The sequence below is a fragment of the Hydra vulgaris genome, chromosome 10 (genome assembly GCF_038396675.1).
Source record: "Hydra vulgaris chromosome 10, alternate assembly HydraT2T_AEP".
Taxonomy (NCBI): domain Eukaryota; kingdom Metazoa; phylum Cnidaria; class Hydrozoa; order Anthoathecata; family Hydridae; genus Hydra; species Hydra vulgaris.
The window spans coordinates 11,204,491-11,225,241 of record NC_088929.1 but is presented as its reverse complement, the minus strand read 5'-3'; the positions used below and the strand labels follow the sequence as shown (position 1 = coordinate 11,225,241).

The following is a 20,751-nucleotide window of genomic DNA, read 5'->3' as shown; positions in this document are numbered from 1 at the left end:
CCTGCCACTAATATCATGTAACCTAGTACACCTGCCTTATGCCATGCAAAATTTAGGAGAAATAAACTTTGACTTAAAAATATCCTGCCTTGAGGCTCTTAGTTGAGTAAATGCTAGAGATGGTGTCTTGATAAAAAATATTTATCTTGGGAAGATGTCAACTGCATCCAGCTACTTTTTTTGTAGAAGGCCACCTCGTCAAAGACTTTAGGGGTAAGCAGAGAAACTCTGTTGACCAGTCTCAAACCCTATCTTCATCCATTAGGCTAGCATAGATGTAAATCATTGTTACATTGTTTACTGCCTAGGATGATAAATGCTGGATCTTCTTTTGTTTCTACCTCCTTGATAGTGGCTATGCAACTCTTGCTGTTATCGCATTGAAAGGCTACAGCTTTAGTTTAATGGTTCTGAGGCCGGCTGGCAGTAAGGTTTCCCAAACTCTGTTGTAGCTCTCAGATATGCTGATTGCATCAACAGCTGTAAATTATTAGAGCATTAACAATGCCATGTTGTACATAGACAGTACCCCTGTTAATACTATGGGTGCACATTGTCAAGACCACATAAAGTGCCTTAAGTTACGAACTTGGGTTAATTAGCAGGACTGAGACAACTGCATAGCTATATTATAGATATATCAAGCTCTCTTTGAGTTAAACCATGCCTAAAGTAACCTAAATTATTAAACATAAGAAACCATTCCCACCACTTAACTATTTCAATTTATCTTTCATAAATATTTGTGGTTTTTGAAGTAACTTTCCAGCAGTTAAATCTTACCTCGTTTTCCAGACAACCCTAATCACTTACTTTCACTCCTTGATTTGTGTCTTGTCTCCGACCCTAGCTTGTATTCAGTTTTTCTTTGTTCTCCTTCAGGTGGTTCCAACGATGCAATGATCACTATAAATTTTTTTCAGGAACAAGATACTTTCACCATTCTTTTGGCCCTCCCCAAAGTACCAAAAATTAGAAATAAAGTATAAATTTATCATTGCCCTCAAAGACAACAAAATAACTTTTTTACAACATAAAAAAATTTAAAAGGCTGTATTTAGAAAAGTCGAAAAATGCAATAATATATCTTTCATTGATGTTTGTTACCTATATTATAAGTTGTAATAATGCCTCAAAAAAAAAATCAAGTTGACATCACCATTTTGACTGTCAAAATACCTCATAATGTATGTCTTTGTTATTCAATTTAAATGTAATTAAAGTGGTCTAAAAAATTTGTCAATTGTTATTTGAATCATGTGGAAGATTGTCTATGTACCAAATTTCAGGATGATATTTCATTTATAAAGTATTGGTATTTAATGACAAAAAAGCATTTTGCAAAAAATGCCAAGTCAGCATAAATAAGAAATTTGAATCTTGAATATCTCAAGAACCACAAGGAATTGGAGGTTCTAAATTTCAGATTTTTCTCATTTTCATAAACTTATTTTACTTAATTTTTATAAATTTATTTTTTATATGTTATAGAAACATAAAAAATTAACAAAATCCAAAACATAGGGTGACATGCTGATTTAACATGGAATTACCTCAAGTCACATCTCTTTACCTGTCTCTCAATATCTGTCTATCTCTGTACATGTCCCTGCATGCTCTAAAAACTTTTATTTGTTTAGTTTTTTCTTTTGCACTTTAAATCTTTGGAACCCTCTCCCATCTTTATGTTTTCCTGACTCATACAACCTACAACTTTTTAAGTCTTCTATCAATTGTTTCCTTTCTCTTTAACTCTATTTGTCTTCTAGTAACTCCCAACTTAATAGTGGTTGCTTCCAGCTTGATGGGAGAGAAATAAGATTAAAAAAACTTAAAAAAAAATGAGAGTTTGATTATTAAAAACAAAAAGCTTTAAAAGCTTTGAAAGTACAGAACTAGCCCAACTAGTTAATAAGAATTGATTGTAAATATTTTGATGTTTGTAAGAAAGACATTGAAAGTTGGGTTAATAATAAAGATCTGTCTAAAAAACAAACTTCCAAGGTTTCATAAAAATACTTAACAAACTTAGAGTGGTCAAAGAGGGAGCAGAACATATAGTTAATCCAATACTTTATTCATGCCACAAGAAATGAAGATCACCTTCAAAATGTGCTTTTGTATCATAGAAGAACCAAAATAAATCAACAGCCAAAAAAGAGATTAATAAATGTTAAGGATATTTTGTTATAAGGTTATTATAAACTAGCTGTTATGACCCGTAAAATATGGGTCTAGGGTCTGTAAAATATGGGTTTAATACTTATTCAGCTATTTATCTACTTATATGAACTTTCAAAGTTTTTGCTGGATATGGGCATTTTTCTTTTTTTCCTCCACAGCAGCACCTTTTGGAGTAGCAGGACGAGTTTTTTTTTTTTTTTCAAGTTTCAGACCATAATTTTTTTTTCAGACCATTCACAGCTTATTAGGACTAAGTACCTGAGCAATTAATATTATAACTATCTTGACATATGCGCAACAAATTTCTCCAGCTGTTTTGATGTTTTTATAAATTTCAAGTTTTTTTTTAAAATTCTCTCCCTTATGTTACGGTGTATAATATCTTTACATATATTATGTATATAATACCTATGAAACTTCAAAAGTGTTATATTTTGTAAAAAAATCAAAAAAAAAAAAAAAGTTCCACAGTAGGATTTGAACTACCGTGCTTTGCTTAAGAAACTTAGCAAGCTAACTACTCAGCCACACAGGTGTGTTGGCTAACAATGATTTTAAAACTATTTAACAAACAAAAGACTTTATAAAATGGAAATGAAAGCTATAGATCAAAATTAAGGAGATGTTGCCGCAATGCAATTCTCAAGTGAAAGTTCTCAGAAAGAAAGTGAAAAAAAACAACTGTAAAACTTGATATGTTTCAACATTACATAATTTGAAGTTTACATAAGTTAGATATTTCCATTCACTTTCATTGACATTTTTTTATACAAAAAGAGATTTCTCACTATTAACTCGGTTTAATGGCTGCCGCGACTTAAAGAGCATCAAACACTCATGAATTAGTAACGGCAGCAGCTGCTGTTCAGTATTAAAATTTAAAAAAAGATTATTCAAAACATTGCGTTTTTTTTTTAAATTTCAATTTTAATAGTTCTTCTTAGTTTCTACTTATCTACTACTTATACTTATCTTTTACTTGTACTTAACTTCTACTTATACACATATTATAGAACTTTCTAATTACCATTTTTGACGGTTGTAATTCATAAAAATTAATTTTTATGAATTATATTAAAAATTACATCAAATTACACGATTTTTCATCAAGGTATTTAATGAACAAAAAAGATTTATTGCAGTTAGGCATTTCCAAAAAATCATGCACAGAGCAGAAAAATGCAAACTTTAGTTATTAGATAAATTAACTTAAAATTCTTCGGAAAATATAAGTAATAGCAGTATACTTTTTTTTAAATAATATTTTAAATATTAGTAAAGATTTTTGCAGCAAGTTAAAGGATTGCATTATGTATCATAGAGTCACAGCAATCGCTTAAATGCAGTTCATGGTCACCCATGGAATTTGCAAATTTTTATATTTCATGTAGTTGATTTTATAAAAAATTAATTGTTTGCAAATATTTCAAGTGAAATATTATATCTCTACAACTCATATTTTATATATTTTTGATGAGAAATAGCAGCATAGAAATAGTAATCAAGTATTTCTACATAGAGCATTTATTCAAGTATTTATTAATTGAGCATAGCATTTAGAAAATTATTGTATACTTTTTAAACTATTGCGACATTAACACTCAAAAAAAATAAAATGATAAAAATATATTTATTTAAATACTCAGGTAGTCTAAAATATGAATAAAAAATTTTTGTCAGAGTCGCCCTTTAAGAAAATCCCAACAGTATGCATATTACCAGCTCCTAATTGTTAAAACAAAGAAAAACACAAAATCACGCACAGAAATGGAAACGCCCAGTTTTAAAAAATGCCTTAATTTTTTTGGCAAGCACTTAAAAAAACACTAGCCAAATTATTTTTTGATAAATGGTACATGTTATTTTAGATTATCCAGAGCTAAGAAAAATTTTGTTGCACAAATTTGCCATAGCATGTTATCTCAGTAATACTTTGAAGATCAAAGATTTAAAAAAAAATCTTTAAGAAAATACTTTTTTGCTGCACTATAACTAATGATTGACACAATTAGCTATGTTCTGTCCTGTATTTATTGGAGCTATATGATGCTTTAATTGAGCTTCCATTGATTGCTCGTCTCCTTAAGTCCTTAATTTTAAATGTTTCAATTGGTTGCTATGGTACCTAATTTTGCATAGCAACAACCTATTTTTACATTATCTTAACAGTTTTTTATTTGTGCTATGTACACTATATACAAGTGTGAATCTCATTTTAATACACTATAGTGAATTAAAATGAGATTCACACTTTTTATGACAGTAATAGTTGCTATGAATACTTTACTTTGCATAGCATAACAACATACTTTTAGTAGTTTTTCTTGATTTGTACTCGAAGGAGATTAGTACATTAAAAGTGAGAGAGAAAGCTTAGGTAAAATTTTATTAGATATTTGTGGAGCTCCTATTGAAGTAAATTGTATTATTAAACTTACAATGATTGGTGGAAAGGTTCAAACAATATTATCTAGAATAACTAACAAATCCAAATGTTGGTGTCTCTCCAAAAAACATGAATAGTCTTAATATCCTCAATAGATATCAGAGATGCGGAGTCCCAAAAGGACTCTGGCTTTATATCTCTACTTTTTCCAAGTCTGTAGTGTCCAGAAGCTCTAAACATATTTATTGACTTATGATCTGCTATAAGAAAAAAATTAACAAGATTTAATGACTTGAAACTTATTGTTTTTAAGCCTGGAGTCCTGGAGTCCCAGATTCCTTGCCGCCATTATACTTAAGGACTCCGGGTTCAAAAAATGATTGTTCCTCTAACCTAAAAGTTTTAATTTTTTACCAAAAACTAGGATAAAGTAATCTTTGTGTGACTTTCAAATTCGAAGTCCTTTTTGAGACTCCACATCCCTGATGCATATTATACCCACAAATAATTGGATATATACCCACAAAGAAATGGTATATAAAAAATTTAATGAATTATATGGTATATAAAAAATTTAATGAATTATATGGTATATAAAAATATGGTTTTTCCAGTCTCCATGCATATAAAAAAGAAACAAAAAAGTTTTTATTTTTAAAATATTGTTTGACTTTTTCACAAATTTTTACAACAAAAGCATTTAATCAATTACTGTTACAACTTAAAAAGAACATTACTGCCTCAATTAATCAACAAAACTACCCACTAATTCTTTCGACTTCCATTGTCCTTGCAATGTTAATCATTTGTTTAAAGAGAGAGAGAGAGAGAGAGAGAGAGAGAGAGAGAGAGAGAGAGAGAGAGAGAGAAAGAGATAAAGGAATAGATAAATTTTGCATTTCGCATATTGTAAAAAAATTGTTTTTATTTTGCAGGGTAACAAAAATGGCTAAAAAAATTTTTTTACTTGTGTACTTGGATCATATGTTGCAGTTGTTTGCATTCCTTTTGTGTTACTACCATGGGCAAGTTCTGTTAGTGCAAACGATCCTAGTATCTATGATTAAAATAAATAAAGAAGATAACAAAAAATATGACAGAAAAATCATTAAAATTCACTTTGAACCTAAACTAATTATTTCAACTCTATTTGAGAATTGTTTATATATAAAATAAATAAATACATAGGTTTACCCACAACTACTGTGTTTTGCCAAAATAATAAATAGGATAGTAGTGAGCAAAACATTTGCTTGGCTGAACACATGTGAAAACACTTGATCAGCTTGCAAATTATAATATAAATAGAAGTTTCAATTTTCAAAGGTTTTTTGGTGAAATAGTTTTTTGGTGAAATTGCCCATAATCATTAAATAACATTTTAGTTTTTTCTTAAAAAGAGTTTTTCTTTTTTCATAGCAAATAATATTTGGAAGTATATTCTAAAATTTTGGACCATAGTGAGATAACACTTGATTACCAAAATGATTTTTGTACTATATTTTATTTAAATTCAGTGTTCCTTCTGAAGTTGAGAAAGTTACATAATGTTGTGGTTCTAAATTAGTATACATCTAGGGATATATATATAAGAGGTGTAAAGTCATGGTTGTCCAGCAGTATGGGACAACTCTTTTGCAAAAGAAATGATTTTCATTGCCTTTTTAACTCAAAATGCAAATGTATTAATTCAAAATGTTTTTTTAATATTATATCGCATTTTGAATCACATGAATGTATATCATTAATAATGCTTAACCTTTTGTTTGTCATAGATATATCTATAAAGATAAAAATAAATTTTTATTTTAGATTTGCCAAAATAAACATTATTAATAAAGCACAGGGCTCAATTTAACAGTCAGACATCGCCGCCCCTCGGACCATTCTTGAGATATGCTAGAGGAGGGTAACAAACCATGGTTGATTTTTTCAATAAAAAATGAACAATGGTTGGTTGCCCCCATAAATCAGATCTCAAAAACAGTCCAGGGGCGGTGATATCTGCCATTAAATTGAGCCTTGAATGCATTTGGAAATTTTTTTCTAAAAAAAGTAGTCATGATATTTTAAAATTAAAAAAATCTTGACTATTATAAATTGATCAAGCGAGAATAATATTCATAAAATGAAAAATAAATATTTTTCATTATATAAATAATTTTCTTTTTGGTAATGGCTTTTTACTTTAAAGCGGACGAATCAAGTGAGACATTAGCAAAATTTGAGTCGCTCAATGACAACCAGACAAAAATTTGAGGTTACACCACTGATATTTATTATTAAATTCAAAATATAAAAAGGTATAAAAATTACTTACAATTTCTGTATACAAACAATTTTTAAGGCTTCATTAGAATTTTATTAGTTTTTATTATAGTTACCATAGTTACATTTAACATATTTACCACATAACTAATTACTGCAAAACAACTTCAATTGAAATACCAACTCTATTATGTAAATATATTATGTATTTTTTTTTAATATCAAATGAATAAATTAAATAATACATTTGTTAAAATATTTGACATAAACTTATTTCTTTCTTTTCTCAACATTTGTGTAAATGTATTAAAATATGGTAAAATTTTATTGTAATTTTATAAATTTGTAATTGCGGCATTTCAACTGATTAAGATTATTTGTTTTTAAAAAGTAACAAATAAAAAAAATAATTTATTGCAAAAATAGAAACTCTATTTAATGACTTTATATATAAAGTCAATTTTTGCTTTAAAAGGCATTTAAAATGTTAATCTAAAATTTTTAGTGGGAAATATTTTCAGTTTATTTATTTCTCTCTAAAAAAATTTTACTTTTCCGATTTAAATTATTATTCCAAATATTGTTACATTATGAATAACTTTTAATTGTTGATCTAAAGTTTTTAATTTACGCGAAGACTTTAAAAAAATAAAAATTTAATTATAATGATCATTTAAAATAAATGCAATAAATGCATAAATGTGTAAGTTAAATATTTAATTTTATTTTAGTAGGCATGTATTTTTTATGATAAATTTAAACATTAGAAACTATTTTTCCTTTAATCTTTCAAAAGATTTTTTTATTAAGTTACTTTAATTTATGATTATAGTTTAATCGTATATTAATATGATTTAACTGTGTATTATAAAATAAACAAAAAATAACTTAAAAAGAAATAAGTCAAACAAACAAAATAACAACAGCAACAACAACAAAAAATTAACAAAGATTTTTGTATAGGTAAAGTTTTTTTTTGAGATTTTTTTTATGATGTATTTATGTTATGTATTTAAGTCTTTTTGTTATTAAATATTAACGGGTGTTCCCTCAAAATGGAGCTCCACAAAATATAATAAAGTTAAAGTTATTGACAAAAAAAAGAAGATTGTTTTAATGCTTGTTTATGAAAGTTCTGCCGGAAAAAAATGTTTTGAATAATAAATTATTTTCCCTTACTAGTCAACTAAGTAGCTTAAAAAATGAAAATACTTAAAAGATTAGAATTAGAGATTAAAGATTAGAATAATGGTTGTTAATATTATTTTTATTTACTATAGTAATATTATTATATAAAGTCAATGACACAAATTTTGTTTTAAAAGGAAAGATTATTTCAGGTTTCCAAGTACCAAAGTACAAAGCATTGATTTGTATCTGGTTTTTAATTATTTTCTTTGCCTATTAGTATACTATATAAAATTTTCACAAAAAAATTTCCTTAAACAATTGAAAGAATAATCATTTTGTTTGTAATGATAATGGAGTCAATATAAACATATAATAATACAAAAACACAATAATAATAGTAATATTAATATATCAGCCAAATGAAAAAATAACTTCAATATATTTGCTAAATTAAAAAATTACTTAAATATATATGCAAACAGTAAATAACTTCTGACAAGTCTTTTGCATAATTTTCCCTAACCATTGAACTATCAAAAATATTTGTTACTTAGTACTTTTTAGGTTTCCAAATATTTATTAAAAAATTTATCATTGCGGTTTTACTTGCCTTATGAAAAAACCTTTAACAAACTTTAAAAAATTTAACATAAAAACAATATTTTAAGTATTAAACTCATTTATATAAGTTTTAATTACAAAAGTTCTTTATAATTAGCCACTCTCTCTCTCTTGGAGTTATTTCACTGCCAATTTTTTAAAATTTTCATATTCAATATTATTTTAATCACAAAGAACAAGAGAAACAAATGAACTTTTGTAGATAAAAAGAGAATGAAGTACAATAAACAAATTTTATATTGGTTTAAATTACATTTATATTTAATTTAAATTGCTTAAATAAAACAAAAATAAAAAAATAAAAATAGCAAATATAAATAGCCTGCACAAAAAAACATTAAGGCTCGTCTATTTTAAATGAGCTAAAATTGAACTTTTTTAAAAATAAATTTAATAAAAAAAATATTTTGATTAAAAGGTTTAGCTTGATAAAATCTTGTTCTTAAAATAAATATTTTATGATTTTATAAGAAAATATATTATTTAACTTTATCAGAATGCATACTTTTGAAAATAACAAATATATTTTATATAACCATCAGTCAAACTTTTAATAGTTTTTAAAACACTATTTACTTCATTAAAAAACGATTCTTAAAAACTTATTTTATTCATTATTTTATTCATTAAATTATTTTATTCATTAATCTGCCTAAACTATATCTATAGGCTTATTTAAATATTTTAAAAATAATGTCACCAAAAATTTTTTTTGACATAACCATGTAAGATATACAAATATATTTCTTAGTAATCAGAACATCAAGATTATTATTTGTGATTACAAAACATTAAATTATCAAAAAAATATTTTTTGTCATATAGCTAACATACAAACATTAACGTTATGTTTAGGGCAAGTAATCAGTGAAAATAAAATGACTTAAATGACATTAACTATAAACTAGTTCTAAACAATATTTGGATTAAATGAAGCAAAAAATTTGATAATTGATTAGTATAAATGGTGTACAACATAAAAATAACATTCAAAAATATATATTAAAAACATATACTAAAAAATTTTAATATGACAAACAAACCTCCATAGAATCGGCTTTACTTGCTAACTCTAAGTTGTTAGAATCCTTTGAGCCTTTGTAGATTGTCATTGAAAATAGCTATTTGAAAAAAGTTCACAATAAGTTGGTAAGTTTATCCATTTACTTAATTTATCTATATTAAAAAATAATTTCAAAAAAAAATTTTATATAGTTATAAAATAAAGAGTAAAAAGGGTAAAATAAAATAGAGAGTATAATGAAATAGATATAATGAAATAAAAGATATAATAAAATAGAGGATATAATAAAATAGAGGATATAATAAAATGGATGATGTAATGAAATAGAAAACATAACAAAATAGATATATGGTAGTTGTGTAGTGCTAGAGCGCTTGCTTCAGAATGATCAACTTGTTTCTCCGCACAGCAGCCTTGTTTGTCAAGGTTCATGTATCGGAGTTATAGAGTTGAGAGAAGGTTATAACTACAATTAAGTAGCCTTCTTGTCTGTAGTGGCCTTCTCAACCTAAGGGCAGAGTGCTGCTACATCAACCCTAAGTTGATGTGGCACCACTCCGCTGCGAGTAAGACTGTTTGTCAGTCAATGTATGTACTGAAGCCCCTGGCAGCAGGCTATTTCAGTGTGACATCAGAGTGCTCATCTAAACTAGCAATTATATATATATATATATATATATATATATAGATATATATATATATATAGATATATATATATATTGTTTCTATGTTTTATGGTAAAACCTTTGTATCAAATTTTTTTGCCGAACTGATGCCGACCTCTTACAGATTAAGGTCTGAAAAATACTGCCAACCTTATTTTTTTCTAATTCCACGGGTTTTTCAAAAAAGTTTTTCAAAAGTATGTCTTGTTGCGTCTCAAATGAAACAAAATTATGTAAAAATATCAAAAAATTATTCTGATTCACTCCCACACAAGGCTGCAAGCAAGCACTATAAAGTTAGAAGTATATATATAAATATATAAATATATATATATATATATATATATATATATATATATATATATATCTGTGTGTGTGTGTGTGTGTGTGTGTGTGTGTGTGTGTGTGTGTGTGTGTGTGTGTGTGTGTGTGTGTGTGTGTGTGTGTGTGTATCAGTGTGTGTATAAATATATATATATATGTATATATATATAGGCTTTATTGTGCATTAGATAGATGTGGAAAGGTTAAGGCTATTGCTCTCAACATTTCTATAGCCTTTGAAAAAAAAAAAGTTTGGCATAATGGCCTTCTTCATAAGCTTTCTTCTTTGGTGTATCTGGTAGCATCTTTAAGTTTATTGAATCTTTCCTTACTAATCATAGTATAAAAGTTGTCCATGATGGTCAACACTCTTCATTATATCCTGTAACTTCAGTGGTGCCTCAAGGTTCTATTGTTGGCCCTTTTTTAATTTACATTAACAATCGCCCAGAAATTCTCACATCTAAGGTAGCACTGTATGCTGATGATACTACTGTTTATTCTTGTTTTGATGAGCCAACACTCTCAGATAGCTTGGAGGTGGCATTTGAGCTTGAAAAAGGATCTCATTTCTGCTACAGCATAGGGGTCTCAGTGACTGGTGAACTTTAACTCAGATAAAACTCAATTTTTTTCAGATAATTGTTATCGCAAAAATCTAGATCTTCCTATATTTATAAACGGTAATGTACTTGATGAGTCATCACTTCTGAACTTTCTTGGAAACCATATATCAAATCGATTGCAAAATTAGCAACTGTTAAGATTGCATCTCTTTATTATGCTTGCCATTTTCTTAATCAGGATTCTATTCTTTACCTCTATAATTCTCTAATCCATTCTTGTTAGTAAGGGACTGGGGCCCCAGAAATTTTATTTAAAATTGAGACTTGTTGCAAACCCAGCCCTGGAAATTTTATAGGATTTAGCAGGGGTTGATAGCCGAGGCTAGAAAAAAATGTATACTACTTTATATATTATAATTTTATGCTTACATTTACTATGTAAGCTATACTACACTTACTTGCAAGCATTTACATATTTTTAAACTCTAATTTACTTCCAACAAGATTGCAAGCAACCACTATTAAGTTATGAGTTACTTTGAAATAGAGAATAATTTAAAATACTAGGACACTGAAGAATTAAAAAGTTGTAAGTTGTTTAAAAAAAGAAAACATGAAGATGGGTAAGAGTTATGAGGTTTTTTTGATGTTCAAGGAAAAAAACTGGATTAATTAAAGTTTTTATAGTATGAGGGACAGATACAGTAAAAGGATGCAACTTATTGAATAAGAAACAAGCAAAAATGAGTTTTGGTTTATTGTTATAGAGATAATAGCTTGTTTGATCCTTGACCATGATTGTACTTGTAAAAAAAAGAAATAAATGCAACCTTACAAAAAGTTTTTAAAAGTTTAGCAAAAAATGAAGAGAGTTCTGGAGGATACTTTTTTAAGACCATGATGGAAATCTATTCTGGAGCACAAACTGTAGAAGTTTTTAATTGAGAATAAACTTTAGAATTGGAAGCCAGAGTAATCTCCATGTTTAACAATGGGTTAATCTGTTTAACTGTCAGGAAGAGTATGGCCATTATATTCAAGAGTCAAATAAGAGCAAGATTTTTTTGCAAATAACTCTGCTTTATTCTGGGAAGATGTAAAAAGATCAGACCCATGAATTTTAGATTAAATGTTAGACTTACTTTAGTTAATGACACTGTTGAAGACTAACCAAAAGTCTCAAGAACCTAACATCTTAGATAAGATACAAGATTTAGTAAACTGAGAATAACAGAGCTTAACATCAGACAGGGCTTTTTAACATTAGCTTTTTGCAATAATAAAAGGACATTTGTTTATAAGAAAGATATTCTTGTAAAAAAATAAAACAAATTATTAATGTTTAATAAAACAACTGCTCAAGATGGTGAAAAATGTGGAGTAGAATGAGGCTTGATTTAAAATTGAGGAGAAGTAATAAAAGCTTCCAAACTTTTATTCCAGCTTTTATTCCAAACTTTTATTCCAGAATTGAAGCTTCCAAGATTTCATATGTAACATTCATAATATGTATGCACTTTATGCATACATGTTATGGATATAAACATATATGTTTGCTATTTAATTAGATGCTGGCATACAATATCCTTTCATTGTTATATAAACTTTAGTATTTATATGGATTAGTATTTGCTGAAAGAGAAGATGATCAGATGGATGTGTGGTGTGACTCAAGCAGGACAAAAAAAGAAGGCATAATCTTGGACAAATTTGAAAAAACATTGTATCGAACAACATTTGTCAGAAAATATTAAAGTAATTTAGGTATCAGCATGTAGAGAGGTAGCAGCTTCAGTAGAAAATGGTAGTGGTAGAAGTTAAAAAACTCAAAGAGAATGCCTTACATAGGGTATGAATGAGCTTTAAAAAAAAATGAGCTTTAGAAAAAAAAATGCTCCAGATTGTTTAGAGAAATAGCATAAATAAGGAAGGCTAAAGCCTGATGATGATGATGATGATGATGATGATCATCATCATTATCATCATCATCATCATCATCATCATCATCATCATCATCATCATCATCATCATCATCATCATCATCATCATCATCATCATCATCATCATCAGGCTTTAGCCTTCCTATGCATATATATACAAAATATAACATGAATTTTGAATTAAAAAAATATACTTTAGGTTGTATAAATGTTTATGCAACCCCAGTCACAAACCTGGCCCCGGCTATGTTTTATCAAACCCGGCCCCAGCCCCGGTCAAACATCAACCCTGGTCACTTACTAATCCTTGTATGGAATACTGTTGCCATATATGGCAACAGTATTCCATACAAAGATTAGTAAGTGACCATATCTACTCAAATTCATTCTCATGTTACTCATTAGTCAATAAAGTCCTTTTACGGTGATTGTTCCAAAGTGCTCCAAAAATTCTTATTTGTCTAGTTTTTTTCCTTGAACATCAGTTCTTTGGAATTTGCTTCCTTCATCTTGTTTTCCTGATTCATATAATTTGCAACCTTTTAAATCGTTTGTTAATCCTCATCTTGCTCATTACACTTTATCTATTCTGTTTCAGTAACTTCCAACTTTAATAGTGGTTGCTTGCAGCATTGTTGGAAGTGAAGATATTGAAAAAAGTATATCCATATATACATACATACATATAAATGTATATATATATATATATATATATATATATATATATATATATATATATATATATATATATATATATATATATATCTTATTTTGATTTAAATTTTTTATGTATTATTTAAAATGAATAGATTTTTAAAATAAGATCTTTCTTTATGAGTAGGCATTATTTATAAGCACATACAACTAACTTTTTCTTAGCTGTATGTGCATATTTAAATATAAGTTATTTTTCATTTTTTTGACAACTCACCTGAAAATCTTGTATAACTAAACTAATGATTTTTTTTAATATAAATTAAATAAATTTATAAATCCTATTTAAATAAATATTAATATACTTTTATTTTATTTTTAAAATTGTCTGCGGAAACCTAAATTTTTAGTCGATGTGGGATAACACTTGATTGGGCCTATGCCTATTTAAGTCATTCAATGTATGCATACTTCTCTGCACCTATCCCTATTTAAGTTAGTGATGTATGTGCACTCCACTGTGACTACAGCTGTATAAGTCAATTTATGTACGCATTGATGCACTTTTTATATGGAACTTTGAAAAATTAAGATAAATAATAAACGTAACTTTAAATAAACAACAATAGTAGTTAAAAAACATTAGACTACTTAGAAATAAAACATTAAAATTAAAAAAAAACCTTCCTGAGGAGGATTTGAACCCACAATCCTGTCAGCTTCCCCTCAATATAAGATCGATATTACATTCACAGCACTATGCAAATATATTAATGACGTAAAAAAATTAAAGTATTTAATTATTTTTTGCATTCGAGTAAGATTTCTTTTATCTGAACATTAATTGTGCAAACATATAATGGTATACACGTGCATAAATAATGGCTTCTTTCTTTATGCACTTTAATGTATAATAAAGCATAAATATTTTATTTTAAAACTTACAATATGCTTTCAATAAGCTTGGGTCTTTTAAAAAACTCATATAATTAAATGTGCTTATATAGATAAAAAGTTTATGTTGCATTTTATTTAGCTATTAGATTTTAAAGTTTTTTCATTTTTAAAGTTTTTTTTTACAGATTTTAAAGAAAAATATTTAATATTTTCTTTTTAAGTTTTTTTAAATAATTACTTTTTTGACATATAAACTTGGTTTATACAGAAGAATTAATGTTTGCTTTCAACTATTAGCTTTGTTTTTATTATTTTATTATTTTTTATGATGCTTTTTTTTTTTGACATCTTTACTTCCAACAAGTATGCAAGCAACCACTATTAGAGTAGGAAGTTACTGGAAGAAAAAAGATGAAGTTTATATAGCAAGATAACGATTGACAGATGACTTAAAAGATTGCAAATTATGAATCAGGAAAACAAAATGAAGGAAGTGAATTCCAAAGAACTAATGTTTGAGGAAAAAAACTTTACAAATAAGAATTTTTGAAGCACTTAGGAACAGTCAATGAGATTTATACTATTATTTAATTCATTTATAAATTTATATAAACATTTAATGAGATTTATACTATTATTTAATTCATTTATAAATCTACAAAAAATAGCTTCTTTAAAGAAGTTTATTAAATAATCAATTTTTGTTTGAAAAATTTTTTTTTTTTCAAACAAAAATTGATTATAGATAATTTAAAATAAAATAAAAGTTTTAGTGAAAAAAGTAAGATCTTTAGATCTTACTTTTATTTTCTTTTAAATTATCTACTCTAGCTCGAAGCATCAAATCCCTATATAAATTAGGCAAAAGCAATGGCACTCAAATATATATATATATATATATATTTTCAAAAAAGTTTAAAACAGGACCAAATATTGCAATGGCTAAAAACATTCTAACTAGATTATTCAATTAATTTACTTAGAATAATGTGTTTACCACTAATTTAGTGGTCTTTAGTTTAGAATTTTTTAACAAAAAGGCAAAGTAATTAACAGATTTAGAAAACATAGAATTTATCTCTGTTATTAGCAGATATAAATTTAGATAAAAATAAAAGATTAATACTTATATCATTAGTTACATCTCACCTTGAATATAAGGCCCCCATTAAGGAATAAAAATATACAGAAACATGTTATTATGATTGAACAATGCCAACAGAGCAATTCATCCTCGTGTAATAATTTAAAAGGTTTGTCATGTGAAAACTCTGACAAACCTTTTTTTCCACATTAAATAATAGAAAAACAAGATATGAAAGAAAATAGAAGAACAAGAGATGATGCAATACAACTATACAGATTTATTAATAACTTAGATGTGTTAAACTGGTATAATGCTCCAACAATTATAGAAAATTCTATTAGAAAAAGCTAAAATAAATGATATATAAACAACAAACCAAATAGAATTTATCTCTTTGATTGTGATTTAGAGCCATTTTTATCATCGATGGTAAAACGATATTTGGAAAATTATTTTTTAGATTATTTAGACAATATTTTTACCTGATTAACAACAGTATTTAATTAAAACAGTAATTTTACCTTGCATTTGTCAAACTTCAAACACTTTTCAGTTCAGAAAAATATAGCAAACATAAGCAGATTTTATAGAACCCATATTGTAAAAACACAAAACAGATTCTAAGAATACCAAAAACTAATCAAAAATAAAAATTTTGAGCAAAAATTAGTGCCTATTATGAATTGCTACAACAGTAAACAAAAAATGTTTTATAAAAAGGTGAAGAAAAAACTTAAAAACGTAGCTATCTCTTCTTGGTGTGTACCTGCTTACATATTTGTACAAGCCTGTTTGTACACCAATACCTGGTGTGTACAAGTTTACATATTTGTCTGAGTGACTTTGTATCAGATAATTTTTTAATACTTACTACTCTTGAAAACCATAAATTTAAATCATTGCAAAATCAATATCTGTCAAAGTTGCTTTATTTTATTGAGCTTATTTTATTCTTCCTGTTTCTGTTTTCCATCTCTATAACCTTTTGTTGTTGATTTTTTCAGCATGCTCCTAACCTAAACTTGAAACAGGAGTATATATCTTAATAATGAATGGGTGTTTTTAAAGGAATTAAACATATATATGCTGAACAATGTGAGTTGATCACACTTCGTGACATAATTGAAGAAACTGGAAACAACATTTCATCTGTTTTTATTTTCCTTGAGTTATGTTTTTTTCCTTGAGTCTATATATTTATATATATAACCTATATATATAGGGTGACCAACTGCCAAATAACTGAGAGAAGGACTTTTCCTCTTTTACCCTAGTAAAAAGGAGGACATTAAAATAAAAAAACTAATTAAAATTAACATTTTTTATTTTCTAAACTCGTATTTATAAGTCATGAATTTAAAATATATGAATTTAAAAAATATATATGAAATTGAAACATATGAATTTAAAAAATAAAAAAATTATTATCATCAAGACTTTTTTCAAAATTTCTCATTTTTAAAATACTTAAAAAATTTAATACAATCACTGAAGTTAAAATTAAATTTCACTATAGTTATATATTTCATGGTCTCCACTGCTAATCTGTTACATTTATCTATCCATTAAGCTTCAATTAAACTAAATATTCTTTCAATGGTTGCATTGTATCCTGGTAAGAACTTAGCTATAATACGAAGTTTTAGTAGATCTAACACTTCTTTCTAATACTTCAAAATCTCTATTGTACTCATAATGCAATTAGAATCGGCTTCTAACTTAAGTATGTTCTGATGAAATGCATATGATAGTGAATGAACCAACAATAAATAGTCTTCACTTTAGAGATTTAAAAAAAAAATTTAAAAATAATTGGAGGCTTGTCTAGAAACAAAAAATATTTTTTTAAAGCTGGAAACATTTGCAAAACTTTATGGATCGCTGGATGTTATGATAACAAACGAGTTTTACTGAATGATAAATTCTTTTGGTAGTTAATTTCTACTAAAGTACTAAAATCTTTCAGAGATTCCACACAAACTGTGTAAATCGAGAAATACTGATATATCTTAAAGAACACCTGCACTATGCTAATATCCATGGAATCTACAGCATGCTAAATGCTGTTGGTAAGCACGCGAGCAAAACAGCCACTTCCTTTGATAAACCAAAACTCTTTTTGTAGTAAACTATAAATGTTATGATTTCTAGAGTGAAAAACTAGCCCCTGGTAGTACCGCGCTCAATTTTTTTCTCTGCGCAGCGGCCTTGTTCGTCAAGGTTAGTGTTTCGGAGTTATAGAGTTGAGAGAGGGATATAACCACTATTAAGTAGCCTCCTTATCTGTAGTGCCCTTCTCAGCCTTGAGGAGGTGAATAACAAAAAAAAAATGTACCACTATATAGTTTGCATGCCTAAGAAATTGACATTTTCCAATTCTTTTTTGATAATATCTACTGTCATAGGACTTAATATTCCCATAACTATTGCTTTATATTTAGTACAAGCCATAGATTCACTTCTTGCAATTTCTGAACCTTTAAAAATGACTGAATTTAGTTTAGTTGTTCAGTCTAATAATTGAAAACTAAAATGACATGAAATGGTGTGATACGACAGCATCAGTTTGGCTGAAGATATATTTCTCTCTTTTTCTGTACTATGAGAAATCATAAAATTGTTGAGACTCTGACAATTTTCAACTGAACCCAAACCTTTATTACCAATATTAATGGTCACATTAAAGACTACACAGAATGCTTCTTCTGGATTCTTTGTTAATTTTAATTGCTTATAAGATTGTTGTAAATGAAGACTTTCTTTTGTTAGTCACTTAAATCTCGAAAAAAAAAATCAAAATCAAAAATAATTTTTTATATTACTCACTTAATAATTAATTAAAAACTCATTCAATTTTATATTAAAAAAAAACTAATAAGTGAAAAGTTATAAGATAAAGGGAGAATAAGAATTTTTACGCAAAAATGTTATATTTCAAAACTTCAAACTATTCACATTCAAATATGAGGGGAACATCTTATGTTCAAACCAATTAGATTCAAATATAAGGGAACAATTGTGGGCAAAATTTTTAAACATACAAAAATGATTAAAATTATCAATAGATAAAAACTGTTCAAATTCACTAAAAATTATATAATAAAGAAGGATGTTTATCAAGCTAAAAACTTTACAGTAAAAATAAATTGTAAAAGGAGAAAATTTAATAACATTTGGCTCAATGAGGAGGACAGAGGATAACAGGCAAAAAAGTAGGACATGCCCTCCTAAAGGAACACAGTTGGTCACCCTTTATATATGTAATTTGTATATGTAACTTATCACCCTAATTCGAAAGCATGAAGAATATTCTTTTGATATAAATATCACAACAAATAGAGTAGGTTTTACAATCAGGTGTATATCCATTTAATAACCCTAACCAAAAATTCTGAGAAAATATAAGAACAAAAAACAAATAATGTTAAAATATGCCTAAAACCTAAAACTATTGCATTTCAGCATCAACCAAAACTAAACAAAAAAGTAATAAGACAGATTAAGCCATTCAGTGCAAACCATCCATTGATTAACTCAGATTTAAATGTAAGCAATGAAAAACATTTGTCTTGAAGGCCTGAGAAATCATCTATTGTTTCAACAAAAGATTCTACAAAAAAACTATTCAACATTATTAAATGAATAATAGACATTCTTAATAATATGGTAATCCCCATAAACTTAATGTAAAAAAAAATATTTTTTAACTGATTTTCCTTAAGAATAATGATACAAGCATTGTCATTATGCATGATAATGTGGGTAAATTTCCTGAACACAAGCCTACACTTGAAATAATTATTTATTTATTTTTATTTCCTTGAGTTGTTTTAAAAATATTTTATGGGTTTTAAAAAGCATTAAAGTTATTTTATTTTTTTACGATCAATGAAATATTTTTTTTAACAATGTTTTGAAAAATTATGAACAGTATAATCTATTATCACACTCGATTTATTTCGAGTTTGATGAATTTTTTTTTTTTTTTTAATTTGTTTATATTTTTAACAACTGGTAAACATACCGATCGATTAAGAAAATAAACCATTCCAAATGCATAATCCAAGTAGCAACAAGCGTCACTATAAGCAGCACCACAAACAGGATTTTCTAATATGTTTTCATTTTCAATAAACTGGTATTCAGCAAGAGCACGAGCACGTTTTACTGCTAAATGCCTAAACTCAGATAAAGGCATTCGAAGATAGTCATCCCATGTTTTTCCTGTGTTAAATAGTGGGTCTTTCTCAAGAGTAGTAAACCATTTTTCTAAGCATAATGCATATCCTTCCCCTGCCACATAATATAGTAGTTTACGGCTGTTAATTGGTATATAGTATGCCATCTTTTCATATAACTTTAAACTATTAAATTCAAGAGATATTTAAACTTGGATTAAATTTTTAAAAGTTTTTTAAAAATGATGTTTCTTATTCAATTTACATGTCGGAATTATTCGATAACGACAATATTTGCGCTTTATCGTTAAAGTTGACGAGACGTTGTTATGTTGTAAATCAAGGGGCTCCCCCACTACCCAGTGGGACAGAGTGCTCCAAATTACCAAAAAATCATTGTCAACATTACATGCTGAAAATTTGTAACAATGATGAAGACGTGTTCATTAGAGAAAATATGTAGTTAAATAGACATTACACAATAACAGAGCATCGCTACCAACTATTTGAAAGCGCTGCCGCCTCTTTCCGCATCTTTAGTAATCAGAAACCGCTTTAAAATTAGTTGTGCAAGTCCGCTTCTAGTCCGCAAGTAAAATAGTTTTATTTTCATTTTTTTAAAAAAGCAAAAGAAAAAACTTATTTCATCCTCTTCCACGTTGAGTTTTTGGGATGATATAAAGTTTTTGTATTGCTTTTTACTTTTTTAGTGTTTTACACTAATTTGAAATTTACTTGTGTTGCTAATTTTTATGAGTAAATTGTAACTTACATCGATGTCGTCAGCATACACATGGTAATTCTTGTTGTATTCTGCCACAAAATC

General features: G+C 27.2%; 1 protein-coding gene across 1 annotated transcript in view; it reads right to left on the bottom strand.

Annotated features, from left to right (window-relative positions):
- LOC100214840 (peroxisomal acyl-coenzyme A oxidase 3) overlaps positions 1–20,229 on the bottom strand; it is a 46,774-nt gene extending 26,545 nt beyond the window's left edge. The window contains exons 1-3 of the mRNA XM_065807250.1: positions 19,772–20,229; positions 9,634–9,711; positions 5,538–5,627 (exon numbers count right to left, since the gene is read on the bottom strand). Coding sequence (XP_065663322.1) covers positions 5,538–5,627; positions 9,634–9,711; positions 19,772–20,092 — 489 coding nt within the window. The 5' untranslated portion in view covers positions 20,093–20,229. The remainder of the gene's footprint in view (positions 1–5,537; positions 5,628–9,633; positions 9,712–19,771) is intronic.
- Between the last annotated feature and the right edge of the window lie 522 nt (positions 20,230–20,751).